This window comes from Hoplias malabaricus, chromosome 5 (assembly GCF_029633855.1).
Source record: "Hoplias malabaricus isolate fHopMal1 chromosome 5, fHopMal1.hap1, whole genome shotgun sequence".
Lineage (NCBI taxonomy): Eukaryota > Metazoa > Chordata > Actinopteri > Characiformes > Erythrinidae > Hoplias > Hoplias malabaricus.
This window is the reverse complement of record NC_089804.1, coordinates 42,061,329-42,084,410: the sequence shown is the minus strand read 5'-3', so window position 1 is coordinate 42,084,410 and position 23,082 is coordinate 42,061,329. Positions and strand designations below refer to the sequence as shown.

The 23,082-nt window shown below is 42.6% G+C and overlaps 1 protein-coding gene across 1 annotated transcript in view; it reads left to right on the top strand.

The window, feature by feature from the left end:
- Positions 1-395: 395 nt before the first annotated feature.
- Positions 396-23,082, top strand: part of srgap2 (SLIT-ROBO Rho GTPase activating protein 2) — a 133,381-nt gene continuing 110,694 nt past the window's right edge. The window contains 2 exon segments of the mRNA XM_066670575.1: positions 396-498; positions 865-1,449. Coding sequence (XP_066526672.1) covers positions 1,383-1,449 — 67 coding nt within the window. The 5' untranslated portion in view covers positions 396-498; positions 865-1,382.

Here is a 23,082-nt window from a genome sequence, read left to right as displayed (position 1 = left end):
CAAGAATGTATTGTGTATGCTTTGAGAAAATAACATTTCTCAACATTTTTAACATTACAGTATATGTTGACACTAAAAACGGTTTTAAATCATTTTAATATAAAACAAACAAAAAAATATACATATATATTAAATGTATTGGACTGTTAATCATTGGGTGAAGTGTCTCTGAAGGAATAAACCGAATAACCTAACCCTAACCCTAGCTTTGGGGGAAATCCTGCACAATAATAGCTCTGATCGTAGTTAAACTGTTATAAATGTATAACTACTATGCGTCCTGGGTATTTGAGAGATTCCAGAGAGATTCCTGACCACATCCGTTTGCTCCAGCCAATGGGACCGAGGGGGGGTTGTCCACTGTGTCCACGAACAGAGGCGGGGTTAGAGTTCGGAAAAACTCGGAGATCTCACACGCTGTTGAGCTACAGCTTGAGAAACTTGAATTAAAGTGAATTAAAGCGAGGTGCTGTAAAGGAATGGAAATAGCCTGTCAAGGTAACTTTATAGTTTGATAAAGAAGCAGCAGTGTTTTTAGAGAAACAGTAGTAATGTTCCTTAACGGAAATTGAGGATATTTTCAGGGGAAACTCGCTGGGCAAACGGGAAAGTGGCCCCATAGAGGTATTCCTTAGGGATAACCTTTTTTGTGTGTGTAGGATTTCTTCGACATGAGCTGCGTAAGAGAAATACCCCAGGCTTTTAGCAGTTTCTTAATTAAATTCGTTTAAAGCAGCCTTGTGGGTTGTGAAGAATGACGTAAATTAGAGCGAAAGTAAACAAGCTTTCTAACTCTGTAAATATATACTAACGTAACATCTAAATGTAGAGGTGAAATAACTACCACTGTGTTCTTTGTTACAGGTTGGCGGCGCAATGTTTTACCCAAAACAGAGTGGTCTTCTCTCGGAGTACAGCACTCAGTTATAAGGACTCTCCACTGAAGCTCAGTTTTAATCTGCGGTACATCTTAGTGCGGTTGGGGCTAACATTGTTCATTCGAACCTAGGAAGACCCCCGAGACCCTATAGAAGACCCCCCATAGCCAAGGAGTGTCACCACAGGAGGGTATTAAAGTTTGGAAGCCCTGTGTCTGCCGAAGCTGTGAAGGAGCAGAGGAGCTGGACGAGGGAATGAAACTCTGTTCAGTTCCTCTACCGCTTTCAGTCGAGGGAAGAAAAAGCAGCCGCGGCTCATAATGCGGAGAGATTGAGCTTCGACATGAAACAGTGATATTTCTACTTCTGGAACGCGCTCTCTTTCGCTTACTTTGGATTTCTCGAGCCGTAGAGGAGGAACCGACCCCCTTTTTTTGTTCTTTCGCATTTCGCTTCAATTACAACGACGTCGCGTATCGTTAGCGTTTCACGTTGAAGACAAACATGACGTCTCCGGCGAAATTTCGAAAAGACAAGGAGATTATAGCCGAATATGAGACTCAGGTCAAAGGTAAGTGCGCTCATTATATCAGGAATACCTATATTTCTGTCAGAAAATGTATAACTGTGGTGTTTTAATGTACACATTTGACACCACCTTTGTTTTTTTCCTCCTTCGCGCCTCAGATTTTATAGCTTAGCTAAAGAGTGAACCCGAGTGAGCTGCACGAGCTTAGAAACAAAACTCGACCGTTATCAACGTATGGAAAGGTAGGGTTTGTGCAGGAAAAGGCTGTTGTGGTTTCACAAAGTGAGAAAATTCAGCGCTGGATACAGTAAGGTGTAGGTGAACGCGTAAGACTGCTAGAACCACTGGAGCTAATTTGGTCAGCTGTATTTATAATAGGCTGCAAGTACCATTTCATGTTCTCGCTGATACGTGTTTAATATCCAGTGTAATTCTGTATTCAAATGTCCTTCTTGCTTTGAGATGGTGTGTTTAAAGTGTCCTCCAGGCAGCGTGGTCGTAGTGAGAGGCATGGACAAGGCAGGGCGTTTTCTTCCACCCCGTGTTCTGCTGTTTTAAAGCTGTTATTAACCCATCTGCAATTGTTACCCGTGGTTTCTGACAGACAGCAGTTGGACACCGAGCTGCAGGATCTACAGTGTGTTTGATTTCTTCCCCAGCTTTTCTGTTTTTGCCTGTCGTCTGAAGAAATGCTCAGGAATGAGCCCAGTTCTGGCACCCAGCGCAAGAAAGAACCAGCAGCAGAAGATGCTCAGTAAACCACTCTGGGGTTTAACTGCAAGAGACATCCAGTTCGATCACTGTTTAGCTTTAATAAAACCAGCCTCTGTGGACAAGCTTCCATATTAAACTGGCTGTAACATCATTTCAGACGGTGGGGACTGGCTTGGACTCAAGTCGCCCTCGTTTCCTCTAAGCAGGATGTGGAGTTTTATACAGCGAGAGGAACAATACCTCCCTCCTCCCTTTACCCACCCAGATGTGATAGGAAGTGTTGCCTACTTTCCTCTAAAGCCATCTGGTTTTAAAAGTAAATAGTGAATATGAACATGGATGAACATATGCTGTTTATGACAAAAAAACACTTCACATTTCTCAGCTGGAATGCTGTTCTACTGTGCATTTATGTGTAGGAGCCGTGTTGATGGTCTTGTATCTGTCAAAATTAGGCCTCTTTCTGTATCAGTTGTTTATAATTTTAAAAATGTGTTAAAATATCTAAAGCTATTTTCCTTTGGTGAAAATATTTCTGAGCATAATGGCAACACTGAAATATTAGTGTTTTTTATTGATTTTTTAAAATGACCATGTTCATACAGATGACATGGGAAAACAATCGTATTATTTTTGTTCAAAAACTACTGAGCTTTATAACAGGCTACATATAACTGCTATAAACTGTAAAACAAAAAAATGCACATCTAAAACGACGTCACGTGTGTAATACTGTAGCCTAAACTTGGAACAGGATTGGCTTAATTTCTTTTTCTGATGGTGGCTTGATGCCCAAACCCATCAATAGTAATATATCACCTTTCTTTTTCATGTACAATGTTGTGATTTTGCAAGCAGCTCCTGTTGCATTTGAAAGAATATTCTCTCATATTGATTACCTGTCCAATCAGGTTTTGTTGACTTCAGTTGTACAAGGTTTCTTTGATTTGGTTTGAAGTGGCCTTTCCTGGTTCTTCTGGGTTAGGACTTTTGAAGAGCAAACTGTTTAATCGCCAGCCAAGTGACACACTGGGTGAAGTTGAGGCCATTCTATTCTTTTTTTTTTAGTGTAACACCAGGAGCCTGTGAAAGGAGCAGCTCGAAGTTAAATATCATTAGCTTGCTGCCCTAGATACAGTCTTTTATTTAGTTTCTAAGGGGCAATAAAGTGAATTATAGCAGTGTAAGTTGCTGCCGATTGTAGGGCCACATTCTTCACTAAAATAGGTCAATGCTTGAGAGGTTTTATGGCCATTTTTGTGGTTTTATCAATGGGAACAATTCTTCAAATCTTTAGTGGAAGACAAGATAGATCTTTACCAGCACTTTCCCCCCCCCCAAATCTTAAGCTCACATCTCACTACCACTAAATCCTTTTCATCCTATCCCTTTGCTGTGAAGCAGCCAATACTCTGCTGGAGCTGCGTTATTTAAAGATGTCTGTCTATTGAGTAATAGTCTTTTGCACCTTCTGGAAAAGCTGTGTTATGTCTAAGGCATTAATCTGCTCAACGTAGTGAGTGCATATGTCTTCCTGTAGGAAAAAGGGAATGTAAATCCATATACCTGATATAAATATTGCACCATTATTTCCCTCCTTGGTTCCCTTACTCTTCATTTGCTGTCATTTATGCTGAGAGCCGTCTCTGTTTGCCAGTGGTAATCTCTCTCCATAACTTGCTAATCTTCAACTGCTCTGTTATGAGAGAATAGGAAAATAACTCCTTGCCGATTTTTTTTCCTTCAGTATTTCAAAGGCAGTGGCACAGGAGAGAATGAATAACACGCACTGTTTCCACCCAAAATTGACCCAGATTTTGAAATCAACCATTCCATGCAAAATGTCGCTTTCTTTGCCAAAATATTCCTTTCATGAATTAGTGAGAGAAATGGGAAGCAGCGATTTGCATTGGGGATCCATTTGTGTGTTGAGGCAGACAAAGCAGATGCACGTGAGGAGAATTGATGAACATGGAGAAAGGTGCGAAGAGAGAAATCAAGGCACTGGGTGTTCCACTGTAATTGCTTGCGAACACGTTGATTCAATTGATTAATACCAAAATGATGAGATTCATTGATTTCTGTGTTTTCATTTGTACTCCTGAATTTAATCACAGTGCAGTGGTGTAGTAAGGGAAGGATGCATGTTTGCTGTCAGCAGGGACTTGTATTATTATTATTTTTTAAATATGACATATAAAAAATGCTGATTTTAATATGGGCTCTAAGCAGACGGACTGGTGCTTTTGGGCAATATGAACTGTGCTTCCACTCTTCAGAATTGACTTCATTGATGCATAGTGGGAGACATTCCTATGTGGCTTCACCATGGTCTTTGAAGCCAAAAAAATGCAGGCCAATATTATACCGCCTCAGGTTCCAGACTCTTATTTGCACAGCATTGGGACACTGTTGAGGTGCAGATTGTATTTTCTTTCCTATGTGGTCAGGAAATGGGTGCTTTGCTGTGTGAGACACAGAACTGATCAAAACGGTCCTCCTTGGTTGTCAATCAGATATCGAGTCTCATAAAGATTCAGAAAATGACTGAATCTATCATTACGTTGATAAAGTCTGAAAGGCCAGAACCCATAAGCACACATACTGATGTGGTCTTGGGATACCTTTCTGTAATCCTATGTACCAGCAATTAAACAGTGCAGACTACAGTCTTTCTACACAGTACAGATCACCTGTCTCTCGTTGTCTAGACTTTTATTTTATTTTATTTTATTCTTTACAGATTGCAGTAGCCAATGCTCGAAACGTGCAGCAGCAAACATGAGTTTTTCTCTGCAAGCCAAGCATGAGAGAGTCTGGCTAGATTTTTCTCATAGGTTTGGAGGAAATTACCTGTTACTGTAACTTATCTTCCCCCTAATTTAGTAAAACAAAATAGTATTAAGGAGTAATCCCTAGTCAATACAGAGAAAATGAAGAACAATTTTGTGTCGTTGGGAAACCTGAAAAGGGAAATAGATTATACAGAAGACACTCATAAAACGTAGAGAAGTTTAAAGTGTGAATAGCCACAAACAATACAAATTAAATACCAGAGGCATTGTGAAGGGCTTTTATGAGAGTGCTGTGTGAATTCTAAGCTAATGCTTTTTTCGTTAAGCAAAAAGCATGGAGAGATTCTTCACAAAGATTTAAAGATGCCCTGTATTCTCGCCTATGGCTTCTCCTTAACAAATGGCCCAGCTCCGTGTGAATGGACAGATAGTCTGTGTAAGATAAATAGCACTAGGCTGCATCCTGATGATGGAAAGCATCAGATTATGAAAGGAACCAGCTTGTTTTTAAAGCATTTGTGCTGTTTGGGGGATGGTAAAGAAGTAGGAGCTGCGATTTCACACTCTTCCAGTCTGACGCCTTTCAGGACACTGCAGGCACTCCTCGCATCTTCCCTACTGGAATATGTGGACAATCGCTGCCTACATTCAGCTGCAGTGCACTCTTGTTAGGAAAAATACGACTAGGCCCTGGTGGCTATATGGATTGTGTCACATTCAGGGAAGCATCATTAGAATGCTTTCTGTTTCTTGCTTTGAGATTGACTACCTCATTCACTACACAACAGCATTATGGCACAGCCTTCACGCCTAGAGCAGTTGTTGGAGATAGAAGGAAGTAAGACAAATAATCTGCTGATGAGGCTATAGGAAAGCCTCTTGCTATCGCCACACATAATTAGCTGGTACATCAGGCATGTCCTCAGCAGACGAGCAATGATATGACTTCATTAATACTGTGGAAAGAAAGGAAAATGAAGGGCCATGTCTGTCACTAATATTTGAAAGTTGTTGCTTGTATCATGTTTGTTGCTAGTGGTCTCTCAAGGGTCATGGTATGGTCATGTTTTCTCTTAAACTGGCAGTGTGCCCCTAGCTTCCCCCATTCCCATATGTTCCATCAGTCTGTGTCGATCAACCATCAAGACGACCATTTGTGTTTATGGCTCACCAACGGCCTTTGTTTACTCACGCAATGTGACTGTGGGAACAAATCGTTAAGTTCTCACTAATCTCTTCTTGTACAGTTTAATACCACCGCCTTAATGGCTGTGCCTCATTTAGAGCCGAACCACATTGATCCACTGCTCCTGGTGTAGCCAAGTCTTAATGAGAGAATGGAGATACAGTGCTATTACACAGACTCTTTTATGCTTTTATTGAAAATGCTGACTTGGTCTGAATCACTCTTCCCAGGGAAGGATGTTTGTTTAAACCGGAGAGGAAGGACAGGAGACTGTGCTGAACATACGTGTGCTACTTCTATTGTTTGTATCTACGTTGGAAACTTAGCCCCGGGTATCTGAACTTCCATTCGGAAGGCCAGCTCCAAGGAAGCTGACCGGAGTGCACTGGAGGCATTGGCTTATTTTTGTTTTGTTTTGTGTTTTTTGTAACTACGTAAAAATAATTAAAAATTTTAGCTTCTAAACCCAATGTTTTGAGCTTGGAGAAACAAAGTGCTGCAGTCCTTCCTCTTCTTCACCTGCTGTTCAAAATGTCTTCCTACTCAATGTTCCCTACATTACTCACTATATAGTGCACTGTTATAGAGAACTGAGCAAGTTAGTGTATTGTGGGTATCTGCTGTCTGCTAGGGTACATCTTTTGTACAGTACTTATTGTAGTGCATTGTGTGATCGAAAAATAATGCACTATACAGTGAATAGGACACAGCACTGGTTTACACAGTCTAGGGCACCTGATAGGATATGGCAATGATCTCTGAAACACCTGCAACTACTTGAAAATCATCTCATCACCTCCATTTCCAAATTGTGTGTGTGTGTGTGTGTGTGTGTGTGGTTTCACAGGCTTACTCATTCGTTACTTGTCCAAATCAAGTAGTGATCTCCACCCCCCACCCCCAACCTCAATCTAATAGTGAACAAACAGCCCAGTGTTGTTTGTTCAGACAAAGGGACATAATAGGCAACAGATGCATGATCCTAAAGTGTAAGTCTGATAGGAGGAGATACATTCACACAACCACACACATTTACAACTTTAACTGCACTACAGCTTTGCACAGAAATACAGACACTGCATCTGCATTTCCCTCTGCCTTTCCTTATTATCTCTGTCCATCAAACCTTGGTGTGCAGCATCAGCAATTTTCAGTGTGGAAATGAAAACGACTGTATCGACTTCTGTTGCATTTAATTAATCTCTGGCTGTCTTCTTTTGTACAGCTGCTGCTTAAATGGATTTGGCGTGTGGGAGAGCACTGAGCAATTGGCGTACGGTTCTCACCCTACAAGAGCTATACAGCCTTGCAGAGTCAGGACAAGGAATGGGAGATGAAAGAAAAGATGGAGGGTGGGGCATGACAACTCTGTATCTGTACCATCTCTCAAGCTGATCTTGCCTTCCTGTGCCTCTTCAGATCCCAGAGACCTCTCTCTATATTTCTACAGCTTTGTTGTTGTGTTAGGAAGCAGCCAAGCCAAACGCTTGCACTTATATGCACCCGTACATGTTTTCATAGCCCATCTTGCTGATGGACGGCGTGGAGCTGAATAATAAGGTTCGGCTGCCAGCCCATGCTAAATTCCCTGCAGTTGCGCTTGGTCTGTCTCTTGCTTTCTGAGGCAAGGTAAAGTCATCGAGCTCTCTCTCCCGGCTCCCTGCCAGGGAAGGTGCGGGGGAGGGGAAAAGCTGGAGGCTGCCGAATGGAAAACAATTTACATTTCTTCCCTCCATCTCCTATCTCTTGGTAATGAGCGCTTTGCATCCTTGTCTTTCGAAAGGTTGTAGTTTGATTGGAAAGGTGCCGGCAAGATCATTTGTGCTAGTTTCTTTGGTACGTTATTTTCAGTGCAAGAGATTGCAGTAAAATGTGCTTAACTACCAAAAAAAAAAATGACATGCTTAAGGCATTTGCATGTGGTGCAGGTGGAAGAGGTCAAAGTTGAAGGTTTTGGAATCACAAACAGATGTTCCAGTTCTTCTGATTGAGTCAGCGAGACACCGTCGTCACTTTAGACAGTAATTAGCACTTGTTTATGGTGCTGAATTCCCCGGGCAGAATGTGTAGTATGCGTCTGCTTTTGAGATGTGTTATTCATGCACAGGCATTTATCAGGTTCCCGCGTGGAGTAAATAGGTCATTTGGGGTGGATAGTAGATGTGCTGATGGTATGTAACGTGTCATGGTTGGTTTGTAAAGCTAGATTATAAAGTACTGACATCAAAACTACTCTGTTTAAAAATTCGACATCAAGTTCCAAGACTGCTTTAGGTGTGCCCTGATTTAAATTAATCTCGTAGCAGTTTTGCTCATATTTGCATACACCCAACGGACACGTTCCTCTACTTTGCTGTTTGTGTTTTATGCAAAACCAGCTCATCAGCTATGAACTGTCTACTTTTCTAACCTCACAGCTATCCTCTCCTCGGGGCACTGGAGGAGCTTCAGGATCCCTCGCTGCAGTGAAAGAGGCACGGCTACTAAAAACGAGAACCCGTTCAACTGTGGCTAATCCTGTGCCTGCCCAGTGGCTGCCTTGTTTCCTCCCATCGCTCCCTTCACTTAAGCCAGGCTATGGGACAATGGAGCCTGCCTCTCACTCAGCAACAGGCCCGGGACCTGTAAGAATGAGCAATATGAGACAAGGTCTCTCTGGTCCTGAGAGATGACCACTGTCTTTCTCTTTCTCTTTGCTTTTTTCTTTTTTACTGCGGAGCCACAGTGTGTGCCGGACAAACAATGGCAGCATTGTAGGGAACCGGAGGACCAAAAGCCCTCTGTGTTCTCCATTGTTCTTTTCTTTCTTCCTTGCTTTCTTTGTTTCTTACGCTATTCACTCCTACTTTTCCTTCGCTCCGGCCACACTGTCAGTTGGGTGTAATACGACACATTTTGTTTTGGAGCGGCCCTCCTCCTGGAGCCACATACCTAATAATTGTAACCACATGATTTTGCCTTAACGCAAGATTGACCACACACTTAGGCATTCAGTGCTTTACTTTGTACTGAGGATCTAATGGAATACCTGCATGAGGGTTTCCTGGAACATGTTCTGTATGCTCCATACTTGATGTACATTGTTTGGGGACCATCAAAAAATACATACTACCATGCAGGATGTTTGTGTTGATACAGGAGCGTAAAGAAAACGTCATTGTGCTATAAAAATCCTTGCTCCGTGTTAACAAAAGCATATTCATATCCGCAATTAAAATGTAAATAAATAGAGAATAAAGGGCAGCAGTTTCTCTAAATAAACCAGGTCTAAATGAAAAACAATTGGGGCCCAGGCACTGGATATCAGAGCAGTCCCAGGGGCTGAGGGAGGAAACAGATTTCTTCTTTGTGTTAAGCCCCGCTTTGTTTCCTGTTTCTGTTTCTCCAAGCTCTTGATTATAGTCACTGACCAATACGTGGCTCTACTTGGCCCACTGCCTTAGAATCTAAAGGATACCTGTAGTAGATGAAAACAAAGGCAGGCAATAGAGTAAGGCATTGTGGGGTTGAGCCTAGTGTGATAGAGCATCTGTTATGCTCATCTTGGCATTCCAACACTCTTCATGAGTGTCTCTCTCTCTCTCTCTCTCTCTCTCTCTCTCTCTCTTCCCCCCTTTTTGCTTCAGGGGTAGGGGGTGGAAAAATATGGTTGCCAAGAACAACTGATTTGCCTTCATTTTTCAAAATAAATGAGTTATGAAGAAAGAACCAATATTGTTGCTACGTGTCTCTTGGGGGTCGGTGAGTGGGGGGTAATCAGGTTTATGCCCCATTCATTCCTAAGGGTGACATCTGAATGAGATCTAAGAGCAATACCAGTTTTTCAACATCCTAAACGCCGCCATAGCCCTAGATTGTTGTTAACATATTGCACGCTGATGCTTGGAGAGGCATCTTTTATTATATCACTGAAATCTCTACTGATTTCTCTTGATTTTTGCTTCTACACTCTGGATATAAGTGATTGTAATTGGGCAACCTCTCACTTGCACAGCAGCTTCTACAGCTGCATGTGAATGAATGATATTTGGGCTTTTAAAAAAACACCTCAGACCGAACAAATCCTAATCATTTCATTGCCGTTAAGTGTGCTGATATTATAGTACGTTTGGACTTCGTTCACATTACCAGCCTCATTCATTGATCTTTTTTCCCTCTCATTCAAACTGGAAGAACAGACACTGGAAGACTGCAAACAGCTGGTACCCTGTACATTATTAGGACGAGAAGGTGAAAAAAATATATATAACCAGCCGGTTTGCTTCCACTGCTCGGCTGAATCCCAAATATCACCCTCGGCACCATGTAGTGCACAGTGTAGCGTGTACAATAGCGGTTTCCGCACTCACGTAGTGTGTTGTATGTAAAAATATAAACGAGTCTATATTGGACTATAAACCTCCCTTGCAGTTGAACTAGTGCCCTGTCTGTGTGTAGTATTTGATAATCTGTGAAGTGCAATATGAAGGGAATATGGCGTTATTTGGGACTTAATTCATGCCCCTCTAACATCGTTTGGTCATGTTTCCAATGCTGACTCATCCCACAGATTGGATACGTGTCCGATCTAGGACCACATATGAAACTAAATCAGGGTTTGATATGTCCACACAGCCCTAAAAGACCAGATTTGGGTCACATTAAGGCAAAAAGTCAGGTCCTTCTGCTTCGTAATGTGAACGAAGCCTTAGGAACGCATCCAGAAAAATAGACGTGCAAAATAGAAGTGACTGCAAGTGAACACCAGTAGCAGGAGCTACCTGCAAATCAGCAGTTTTCAGCAATGAAATATAAGAGCATTTTTTAAATGCAGCTTTAAAGCACCTGAAGGTCATTTCCTGCTCTGAGAGAAGACTAATTGCATGGATTTATTGCCCCAGCGATTAGCCCTGATGCATGGCAGAGAATGCTACAATCAGGTATTGAGTATCAGCAGGATATTTCTGCACTGGCAGCGATGTGAGCCCTTGTGCTTTTTCCATCTGACAATCTGCAGGACATGGCTCTTTCTGGCTGGATCTCACTTCATGCTAATGCTCTTTTAATGAAGTCGTTCATCACGTATTCCTCTTGGTTTTTCTTATTATGCACTCTTTTCTCCCCACCTTCAGATCTGAGTGTTTTCATGATGCCAGGGCTGCACCTCGTCTGGATTCTGTTGTGCCTGCAACAATGGATTGGAGCTATTTTAGATGTCCCATCCGTGCAACTGTATCTCATCTCCTCCAGTTTTTGTGTTTCTCCAGGGCTCTAGGATTTGTCTCCCTCAGCAATTTTGCATTTGAATATTTAGCTGAACTTTATTATCTGTACTTGCACTTCCCCAATCTCTCTCTCTCTCTCTCTCTTTCTCTCTCTCTCATACACACACACACACACATCCACGCAAACAGGAGCGTTCAAGTCTCGATCACAAAGGACTACAGTGTGTACTGACTCTATGCAGACAGACCAAGAAACTAGAGCCAAACACAGGGACAAGAACTGTATGTTTTGGATTACTTTGATACCCCTGTGAAGAGCCCTGGGAGGTTCCTGCATACTGGGACAAGAAGAGCTCAAAATGCTGCAGGCTTTCAGAGCTCCAGCTAGATTTTACTCGAACCAGATGTGTCTCCCTTGGTCAATCCCTACCCCATAATTCCAGCATGGCAGGGCAGAGTCAGCCAGGCTAATGGCTGGGGTCACACATGGTGCTGTAGAGGCAGCCTTAGCTACAGGCCTTCTGTGCTGAGAGGCAAATGTGAAGCACTTCATGCCTGTGCCTTATGCAAGACCTGCTTTACGCAACTCTCCCTTCCGTACATGATAATTTAGAGCCTATTTTGAAGGCTGGTGGAGGCCGCTTGCCTTTGAAGTTTTTCCTGTGGCCTGTCAGTGCCATTGCAAGCTTGTCGGGCCACAGCAAGACCCAGGGGCTACAGACGTTCCAACTTGAACGCAGTTAGAAATATTACAACTGAACTTGGAAGGGTGCTGGCGTACTTACGATGCTTGCTACAACAAAGTGATATTGACTGCTTAGGCTTGTTACTGTGGATTCTAATCGAGATCTGTCCGTGATAGGGCTATGTGCTATGTTGTGCTGACATGTGTTTTGTAGATTGTTTGCACTTGAAACCAGAGAGAGTTGGTTATGCAAAACACCTATTCACAGAGTGAAAAAAAAACAGAAATGGTGTGTCTTCTTTGAGTTGCGTAAAGTATAGACTTCACTGATACATTTTGGAGCTGAGTGTTTGTGCTAGAGCTTGTTCTCGGTGCTCGTTTTGTGCATTTATTTTTGTACATTCGGGGGATATGCATATCCTATCTCACAAGAAAAAAACATAAACATCTGTAGATGTCAGACAAGCAAAATGCCACTTGTATCATAAGTGTTCCAAAAAGTGAGTAGACTTATCACTGACTTTTGAGATTAAATTACATTAAAGGATCACCAAGTAGTATTTTTACGTTTTGCTGATGGGTTCCCCTAGTGTTATTGATTTTTACAGCACTGATGAAATGGATGGAGAGGGGGAGCGAGTGGGTGGTTCCCTACCCTCCTTCACAAATTACATAGTGTAGTTTCTGCAGTGCTAAGCCTGCAGTAGCAACAACAGAGGCTCTGTTCTCCCTGTCACAACTCAGTGGAACGTCAAAATGATTTTTGAAGCTGTAATTTTAAGGTCAGTCTGTTAGTGTTCCTTTAAATGACAGTAAGGACATGGCAGGGGTAATTAAAAAAACATTATTTTATCATTTAAGGTAAAAAGAATGTGTTTTTTTGTTTTAGAAGCTTTCTAATTTCTTCACATTTTACTCATGGAACTTCAAACACAAAACATGGGAGGATATAAATAATCCTCTGTGCTTAATGGGGAAAATATTTAGTAAAAATTCCTTGCCAGGATCTGAAAGTGACTGTAGAGTGTGTGTGTGTTTTGTGTGTATACTCTGTGTTAGATACTGTATGTTGGTGCCAGGCGCTGCCTGTTTAAGCATGTCCAGAGGCTGGAGACATTCTCAATTACACCCATGACGGTAGCTCACACTCCCCCAGAGCAGATGTACAAACACAGCAATAAGCGCTAATTTCAGACAAAACCCATTATGGTTTTGGCCCCTCGTGTTGAAGCGATGCTGCCAGTTTCTGCCAACACAGAGAATTATTAACCATTAGATACACCAGGCCTCCCGCAGTCCACTGCCGTTATCTCAGCTAAGCCTGTGTGTGTGTTTCCTGACCTTCCATGCCGTTGAGATGAAACATTGCCAATGCCCGGTGTCCCTGGCCACGATATTTTACATTTTGGCTGCTGTGAATGTAATCAGGCAGTAAGCGTAACTGCATCTTGCCTTGGAAATATTTTTTGTTTTCTTTTCCCTTTAAACAAACCTGTCTGGCAGGACACGGATCCGACGGCACCACGTCAGATCTTGTTGGAATTTTACTGCAGCCACCACGACGGGAAACAACACGGTGTGGTTACGGTGGTGGTAACGTCTGCAGAGCCGGTGCGTACGGTGACTTTTTCAAATCAACATCTAACCGATTTGTTTCTGAAGCCTGTGCACTATCAACATATTTCTATTAGTCTGGCCTCAAGCTTCACTGAGTGGATAAAGGGTCCCTTGGTTAAAGTGTTTTAATGTTATTTTTGCTTGGTGTCTTGCTTGACAAAATGGAGGGTTTTGAGTTCCCAAAATGCAGTGCAGTCTAGCCACAGATGTCTGTGTGGTCAGTGATCATCAGCACAAACACACACACAGACAGTATTCAAGTTCTCGTAGTTGAGTAACAAAGCGTTTTAGCGAGACCACATGTTAGAATAATGATGACAGTTTGCACGTGAGAACCTTCAACATTGTGCTAATAAAGTCTCTCTCTGTCTCTCTCTCTCTCTCTGTCTCTCTCTCTCTCTCTGTCTCTCACACACACACACACACACACACACACTGCTGCAGTCAAGCTGCTCCCAGTAGAGTTAAAAAGAGGAGATGTGCATTCTTCTTTCCAGGAGCTCAGTGGAAAAAAAAAAAACGCTGCTGCATCTGTGCATTAGTGCTGTTGGGATTAGGGACAGTCAGACATTCTCTATTGCTGTTTTTATACAAACACTAAATAATAAATAAATATAAAACAAGCAAAACCCTAGGTAAATATAGAAAGCAATTCCACTGTCTTTTACTTTCTACTTACTTTTACTTTCACAGTTTATGGCAGATACTCTTGTCTAGATCTGCTTACAGTTTGGATCATGCTGTAGCTGTCGGAGAATTTCTGTAAAATCATGTAGTGTGCTTGCCTGGGCTGGGCTATGTCACTTATGCCCCTTTCACACATGCACAGTAATCCAGAAATGTTCCGGAGTTTACCCGAAGGAGCTGTGTGTGTGAACGCGACCACCTGCAACATTCGCCTTTATCCTCCTGGCACCCTGGTAAACACTCCGGGTGAAGTCAAAATCTGCACATGTGCAATGTTCCGGAGTTTCTCCTGCACGCGCTGCACAGGCTCTGCTCCCATGCCTAAAGGACGTGTTTCATCTCCAGCTGCGAGAGGGCCATGGGGGCAGAGCTGTGAGCTGCACATATAAACCACCAATCCGGGACATCCCCGTATCCGATACTCTGGAGTTTCTCCAGAGTTCATGTGTGAAAGAGGCATGGTGTTAGCCCACTATGTTATACCAACTGTTAATCTCCAATCACAGCACTAGACGCATGTTCTTGAGACAACGTAAAGAGGTTAAACGGAGTGAAACGAGCACAAAGAGTGTAGAGAAATGAGGGGACTGATTTAGAAATTGCCAAAATGAGAACAAAGAAGGAAGAGAACCAAGTGAAAATGGCTAAAAACCAGAGCTTCTGCTTCTCATTCCTCATTCCTGTGCACTCCTGTGTTTTCTGTCGTGCCAAATTGGCAAGGGTCCTCGTTTACAGTGTGTCTTTGTGGCAAGAACAAGCTGTAAGAAAGCTGCCAAAAGTGTGTTTGCACGCTTGCTTTCTTTACAAATTCCTTAGAAGTCTCACACACCCCAAGCAAACATACACTAAATGTGCGGACATTTCATGTGACATTTATCCTGTGTGTACGTGACCCATTCACACACAGGTGTTTTGGTGGAAGTGCAAACCCAGCTGATCCAACATTAACGTGTTCGGTGTCTTCTGCTACCCTCATTTTTCTCTGTCGTTCACAGGTCCTCCCCACAAGGCTAAACAGGTTCTTTCTCTGCATCTCTCCTTTTTCTTCCTCCGTCTCTTTCTCTGCTCTCCACAAAAGCCCCATTGGTGTGGGAGGTAATTCCTGCCGACACTAAGGGGCCCCAGTCATCTGACCTCGTCAGTGATCTGGCACTGGAATGCCGAACACATAGATGTTTTCTCTTTTTCTTGGCTGATAAAAAGCCAAGCTTTATGATCTAATCACGTAATACAGCATGTCTACCACTCAACAGTGTAATTTATGACCTGCTAAGATTTCCCCTTCGAGCACAGTGTCTGCATTAGTCCATTCACTCTGTATGTCACATATTGAGGCCTGTACAGCTATTAATCCCTTGTTTGTGAGAATATTATCCAGAGCACCAAAAAAAAAACACAAAACAAAACAGACCCACTGCTTTACTCTTTGGATTTTGAAAGTTTCTAAGGAGGTAAAAAGGCTTTGTGATGTTTTTTTGTTGCATCTTGGAGCGAGAGAAAGGGATGTGATGGTGTCTTCAGGGTAATTCGTTAGCATGCTGGAGTGTAGATGCGACAAAACTTGGAAACATCAAACAGCTGCCTCATTGGCTCCGATTCCAAGTTGCCTTTGTTGTTCTTTAGATAATATGAATACTTAAAACATAGCCATTAATGCAATTGCAAGCTTTAAAAAACACTTTTTAAATTTCTACATCTTCCTTTTTCTCCGTCTCTGAAGATATGGTAGAATGTGATCAACAGCATGAAGTTTCCTGGTGATGTCATGTTTTGGAACAGACAGTAGGCCTCTCTCTGAATAAATCTAAGAACAAATATCTTTTAATTCCTTTTCAGATTGATCTGGAAAAAGAGATATGGCCGGAGCTGTAACAGACTGTTCTTCAAATTCCATTCATGGAACATGCGTCGGGTGATGTGTATGTGCATGCAGCTTGTTCACACATCTGTATGCTTCTGCTGTACCTGTTGACATGCAGCTTTACAGTGAGAAGACATTCCCCCATCCACCATGAGCCCCTGAACTCGAGTTGCTGAAACAGAATCCTGATTTACTGCGGTGCGTGCGGTGAATAATGAACAGTCTGTTTCAGTACAAAACGGCTCTCGCTGTGACCCTGACACGGTTGCTCTTACAATGTTGTTAGAGTCCCTGAAAAATGTATTGCGTATAAAGGAGTAGTTTGGCCAAATAGGTGGCTGAAATGATGGTAAATAGAGAGCAGAAAGGTCATGGGTGATCTGGCTGTTCTTTCGCTGTTTTTTGTCATTGCAGGAGAGCCCGTAGTTTCTGCTGACCTGTAGTCATTATCCCCTGCTGGCCTTGTCAGCTCTAATGCTTTGCAGGACTAGGCCGGGCCTCGGATGTTTATGATAGTGTCCGTCAAAGAGACTTCCTTCTCTTATTGCCTCAGATAAAGACAGAGGTCCTCCTAGTTTTCCTCTTTCTCCTTTAACGAAGTGCACTCTCCAAAACTGGAGGCCAAAAGGGATAAGTGTCTGTTGGACCACATCGAGTTCTCAGCTTTGGTTTATAGGTTGATGGACAAAAGCTACGTTCACACTGCATCTGATTTCGTCATAAAATCAGATTTAGTTTTTTTGTTCTGCCGTTCACACCGTCTGACACTAATCTGAACAGATCACGCTGACCCTGCAAGTACTTTTGGAGCATTTCTATTGGTCCATTCGTCATGAAATTTCCACACGATGTGAAAGACCGTGTTCAAATGTGTTATTAAAGAAGACAAAAATGCAGAAGCATTTCATTGGACAGCGAGGACATTAAAATATGAATTTCCTTGGTCTCTCACAAACACAGGGTTTCCAAAAATAAGGAGATGAGTTCTGGCAAAATGATTTTAATATTTGCATGATCCTAACATCAGCAGCTTTCAAAGCATAAACATAAGCATCTTGGTTTTATATAAAACACCAATTTCCACGTGTTTATTTTCTCACAAATAAGTGACAGGAATGTTGGATTTGGAGGTTTCACTCTTGTTTTCACTTCCCAAAATGAATCTGAGTCCACGGAGCAGTCGCAACCTCAATAGATTGATGTCAGTGGAGTTGCACTGCCACAGATCAGACATGGATCAGATTTCACCAATGAAAGTAGCCCAAATCTGATCTAAAACGGCCAGATTCTGATCCCACAGCTATAAATAAGATACATCTGTCAGTTTTACCTGCTGCACAAACCTTATCAAAGTCTGTGTTCTTGATTTCCGTTTTGTTTCAGACTTAATGTTGTCCAATAAACTGCTAGAATATAAGTTCTTTCTCTTTTGTTGTGAACATGGCTTTGTTTATTTAAAAAATAAAGCAGATGAGACGCTCTAGACCACATTAAACTCAAACTTGCATCTGTTGGCAGGGAAGGCTTTAGGCATTTTCTGTGTGTGTGTGTGTGTGTGTGTGTGTTTGCTCACTTGCTGAACGCTGTACGCTGTCTCGTTCTGTGAAAGTGCTTCCCTTTCTCACGCACCCTTCAGCGATGTGGCGAGCACATCAATAATTCAACAGGAGATCAATGGAGCACAATGCAGGCGGTGAGAGGAGCAAGGCAATTCTTTCTATTTCTTTTTATCTCCCTTTCCTTCTATCACCCCTTTCGTTCTTTTTCTCTTTCTTTCCTCTCTCCTCTCTGTTCCCTGATGTCTACAGGGAAACCCTAACCCTGTGCTCATTACGGTGAAACAGTGCCCCTGGACTCCAATAATAAACACAACCAGTTGCTCCAGGGAGCCGCAGAGCTTCATGTTGATCTGCAGTGGAGCAGCTAGCTCCAACTTCTAAAGAGCTCTGATGCAAAGAGTGAGGCCACGAAGGCTTTGGAAGAGGTTGGAGGAGCTGAGATTGACACTCTTGTTTGTGTTGGCAAAATTATGCCCAGCTCCAGACCCCTCTGATAGCACACTCCCCACCCCACCCAACCCCCTGGCTCCTCCACGCCGGGGGAATGTTCCTCGTCCGCCCCAATCTTATTTGTACAGCTCTGAGGAGCCTTGTGGTCACAGATGCCTCATCCTCCACTATCCTCCCAGCAGTGAGAGGAAAGGGTGTGGTGGCAGACACAAGGCTGGGCCATTGTTTTCCCGCAGTGTCCCAGTCAACCGGCTGCGACGATTACAGTCGAAAAGCTGCGTGTCAACCCGAGCCCAAACCATTTGGCTGCGCTGTGTAACCCATGGCCCTTTCCACAATCATAATGGAGTCCAATCTTTTTTTTTTTTAAAGGTCTTTGTGGTTCACTGTGTCAGGAGGCTCCCTGTGCTTACGTTAGCATGGTCAGCATGCTGCTCCTGATGAATACACAGTGTCTCAATGTAGCTCTTTCTCCGCGGGAGCCGAGCGCACACTGTGGCTCTGTGGCCACTCCACATTGTTTAAAAGTGGCTGTTTGAAGGGGGTGATGGGGGAGTTTGTGGGGGATCCTGCCTCTGACCTCTGCCTCTCTCTCTCTCTAGCCCACTGCCTGCCATAGCTGCTTCCATAGCAACGGGTTGCGGTGGGGAAACATTTGCCCCAGCGAATGCCTGTTCTTGCATCATCTGGTTGTGGACCAGGAGGAGGAATGGCATGGTAGAGATCAGGGGTCATGGGAGTCTGTGTATGTTGTCAGTCACTTACCCATTGCGCTGCCTGGATTGTAGAATCATAGATTAACTGTGTATATAAGATTGACCACTGCACACTGCAGCGTACTCTAACAGCCCAACCCTCCCCACAAACACACACACACAGGTTAGAATAGAGTGTAAAACATGGCCTCATTGGGAAGTCTGACAGCATTTCTTAGGAATGGACCTGACAAAATGCACAATTGGAAGAACATAACCCATGGTCGACACAATCTTCACGTCTTTTCAAGTTGAACAAGTGAAAAGGATGGTTGTTAGTGATCCATGGAAGAGTGCTCTTTTTCAAATGGTGTCTGGCTTTCTTCAGAAGCATTACAATGTTTAGTGGCTCATTCCATGTCAGATGAAGTAGGGGTGGCAGCTCTATAGAACAGAGATGTTCCGGTTCTTTAGAAATAATTTTTAAATCAGAGATAAGACAATATCTTGACTTTTTGTTCTTAGTGATTTGTGAAAAACCAGCTTCACAGTAGTTCTGAGTGTTTACAAAAAAAGAAAATGCGCAACCCCAATATGAGGCAGAATGTGCCATTTATTTTATGGTGTATAGCTGTCCTAAAGCTGTTTTTATGCCATTTTATCTCATAGCAGCCGTTACTCCCCAAAAACCATATCAAAGACCTTGTGCCTTTCATGGTACTGTTCTATTAGAATGCATATTCAGCCTATCATCTGATGTAGTTCTTTGGCTTCGTGACCTAAATTTCCAAAATTTTGTTATGCATGATTTAAGGAAAATGTTTTATTGAAAAAAAGTGGGAGTTGAGGAGTAGGCTGTCATTTTTCAGCCTGTGATTTGGGTTAGCTTGGAGGACTGCCAGAGTTTTCCACCGCCTCGCCTTCCGTGAGTTAGCCCGCTAACCTGCTTCTTTAATGGTGCTGGGACCCATAATCCTGCTCCCGTTTCCTTTGAGCATCATGAACGCATCTTGAAATTGACTTGGCTGGGATTCTGGATCATAAAGCTTCACTTGATCTCCAGGTTGTTGGCACTCGAGAACGGTGGAGGTCAAATGGGACGTAGGGACCAGCTCATCTTCCAGTTCCACTGAAAGCTTCAGGCAGCCAAACCTGAATATGGAGGAGCTCGATGTAGGCTCCTGCCTTCCAGCCATTGTGCAAACTGAGCTGCCGAGCTTCCAAGCTCCTCCAGTGGGAGCTTATGAAGTTGAGGTCTCAGGGGATCTTTTAAGCAACTTTACAAGCAACTGAGTACTTGCCCCTGGAAAAGTAATGCTCCAAACAAACACAATGTTGTTCTGGAGCTCTGCGTCTCCTGGTGATCCTCGGTGACTTTAAGCAAGGCTGGCGCTGCCCTCCCTCCACATAATGCCTTCAGCATTTCCAATCCCTCTATTAACCCAGTGGTTATTGACAAGTAAACACCACAGCATTTATATAATTTCAGCAGGCTAATCACATCTTGTGGTATTCCAAATTGCCCTTTTGTCGCCATAAACAAGAGTCTGAAGCTAGGTCGAGGGGGGCTTAGCGCTTGTAAATCTGTGGCCCTTTTTGAAAGTTAGTAGGAGATTTTGCAGTGTTGTTTTCCACAGTTTATAGATGAAGTTACAGATAAACAGCTGTAATCCTGTCTTAATTCCTTTAGAAAACAAATTTACTTAAATTTACTTAAGTGCCCTCTGCCCTTTGGAGGTTTGAGACAAGGAAGAGGCCTCCAAACATTGAAAAGCATGAACTTCGATGAGGAATATTGTTCTACTTCTGCTCCATACTTGGGCAGTACATGGGTACAGCACGTTTTTTTTGCTGTGCATGGAACTGACTCTAAATTTGGGAGAACGCTAACTGAATGAAAGCGAACACAGACCAGGTTTCTGTGGTAATTTTAAGTATGAATATGAACTTACAGACAAGATAAACTTCAGCCACATACAAACAGTCATTTGTCTACTCACAAAAATAACGTTCCATCTTAAAACACACAGAGCTTCTGAATGTAAACAAACCAGAGAGCAGCGTTTCCCCACAATCATCGACACAGCCTTTAATTTCAGCCAACACTTAACACTTTAGTATTCATTTTTGGACAATTATGTATCATTTCTGTCAAAGCATGAAGCTTCATTGTTGTGATTATATATTATTTATTATCTTCATATTATTTATCACCTGTCTAATGTTTTATTGCTGGAATGTGCTATGGCCAAAAGGTTCTGGACCTGCTAGTTCAGCATTTTAACTGAAATCAAGTGTGTTAGCTGGTAGTTTGTCTTGTATTTGCAGCAGTAACAGCTTCTACTCTCCAGGAACTAGATTTTGGCACATTTTCTGTGAGGGGTTGTTTCCATTCTGCTACAAGAGCATTTGTGTGGCCAGATACTGATGTGGGATGATTACTTCTGGATCTCAAACACTTCCCCAAGGTATTGGATGCTGCTCGAGGGTGTCTCATTTAATTTAAACTCCAGAAAATGCAATTCCACAGTTCTACAGCCCAGTGCTTCTTCCTCTCTAGCCTAGGTTTGGCATTGGGCATTGGAGATTTTTAAGCTACTGTGCTGCCGCCTCATAGTCTCTTTTGTTTCATGCTCTTCTGTGGAGGTAGAAGCACAACCTGTTCATGTTCAACTGTCTGAGTCTGCAATGGGAGCACCTCATACTAATTTTAGTGTTTATAAAAGAAAACTAAGCACGGTGGTGCAGCAAGTAGTGTCACAGTCACACAGCTCCAGGGACCTGGAGGTTGTGGGTTCGATTCCCGCTTCGGGTGACTGTCTGTGAGGAGTGTGGTGTGTTCTCCCTGTGTCTGCGTGGGTTTCCTCCGTGTGCTCCGGTTTCCTCCCACAGTCCAAAAAACACACGTTGGTAGGTGGATTGGTGACTGAAAAGTGTGTGTGTGTGTGTGTTTTGCCCTGTGAGGGACTGGCGCCCCCTCCAGGGTGTATTCCCGCCTTGTGCCCTGTGCTTCGCCACAAGTGTGACATGATACCATACATACACAATTCAGGGAAAGTAGATGAGGTAATGATGAGGTCAGAGGGATGTGAGGCACTGGACAACATGGGGATTGTTGTGGAGTTGCTGAATTGACAGTGTGTTGTGTTTCATGTACAGTACTGTGCAAAAGTACTGTACCAGAGATTGAGGATTTAAAAAGCTATGTATCTGAGCAGTAAGTGTTTATTTGCTAAAACAAACAAAGAAACAAACAACAAATAACGCCCCCTCATTAGAATAAACCCAGTCACATTACTCCAGTGTGATCCTCTGTGTGTGAATGTGTTTAACTTTGTCCAGGTCTCTCCTCGTGGAGTCTGTATTATTTGAGGTGATCATCCAGTGCCTAGTTTTAACGGTGAATAAATAATGATTTTAAATCATTTTAACAAATTCATGTAAATCAAGGAGGATCTGAACAAAATATTGTTCTTCAAACTCACTCTCACCTACTGCTTTATAGAGAAACATTATCTTATATTTATTTGTTTTATATTATTATTTGTTTGTGTTTACTGTGATTATATATAACTTTATACCAACCCCACGCTCACTGAGAGTTTAAATATATGTAATTATCTTAGGAGCCTAAGACTTCTGCACAGTGCTGTTTATTTGAACTCGTTTCTCCATGATATGTCTTCTAGTTTATAAACAACATCACACAGACATATTAACAAGGTGAAGAAGTCGATTATCACTGGAAGGGGTCTTTTAAAAGCCGAGGTTTTCAGTGGTATTCGTTTTACAGCACTGACTTACTTTCCGGTTATGTTTTCTGTATGTTGTGCTGAATGTGTTTATAAATGGTAAGAAACCTGTAGTTGAAGAGATCTTGGCTGTTGCGCACCCTTTTAATTGTCAACTACAATCACTGTTATAACGTTTAAAATGGATGGGCGCAGAAGAGTAGAGCGGAACAAACATTTTTAATCTTTCATCATTCCTTATCATTAACTTTGATTATCAATTCATTTGTGTAAATATTAGATAAAAAGGCTTTGATAGCTTTCATATTTAAAGCAGAAACTCATATCACTATTATTAGTAAATATTGGGCTGTTGTAAGTGGATCCCAAATGCACCCTTTTATTATTCGCAACCTTTTACAGTCTGTTGCAGCATGGAACCCTGTTGGACACCTGAGTGGCGAATTAGAGTGCACGGTTTTCCCAGTGGT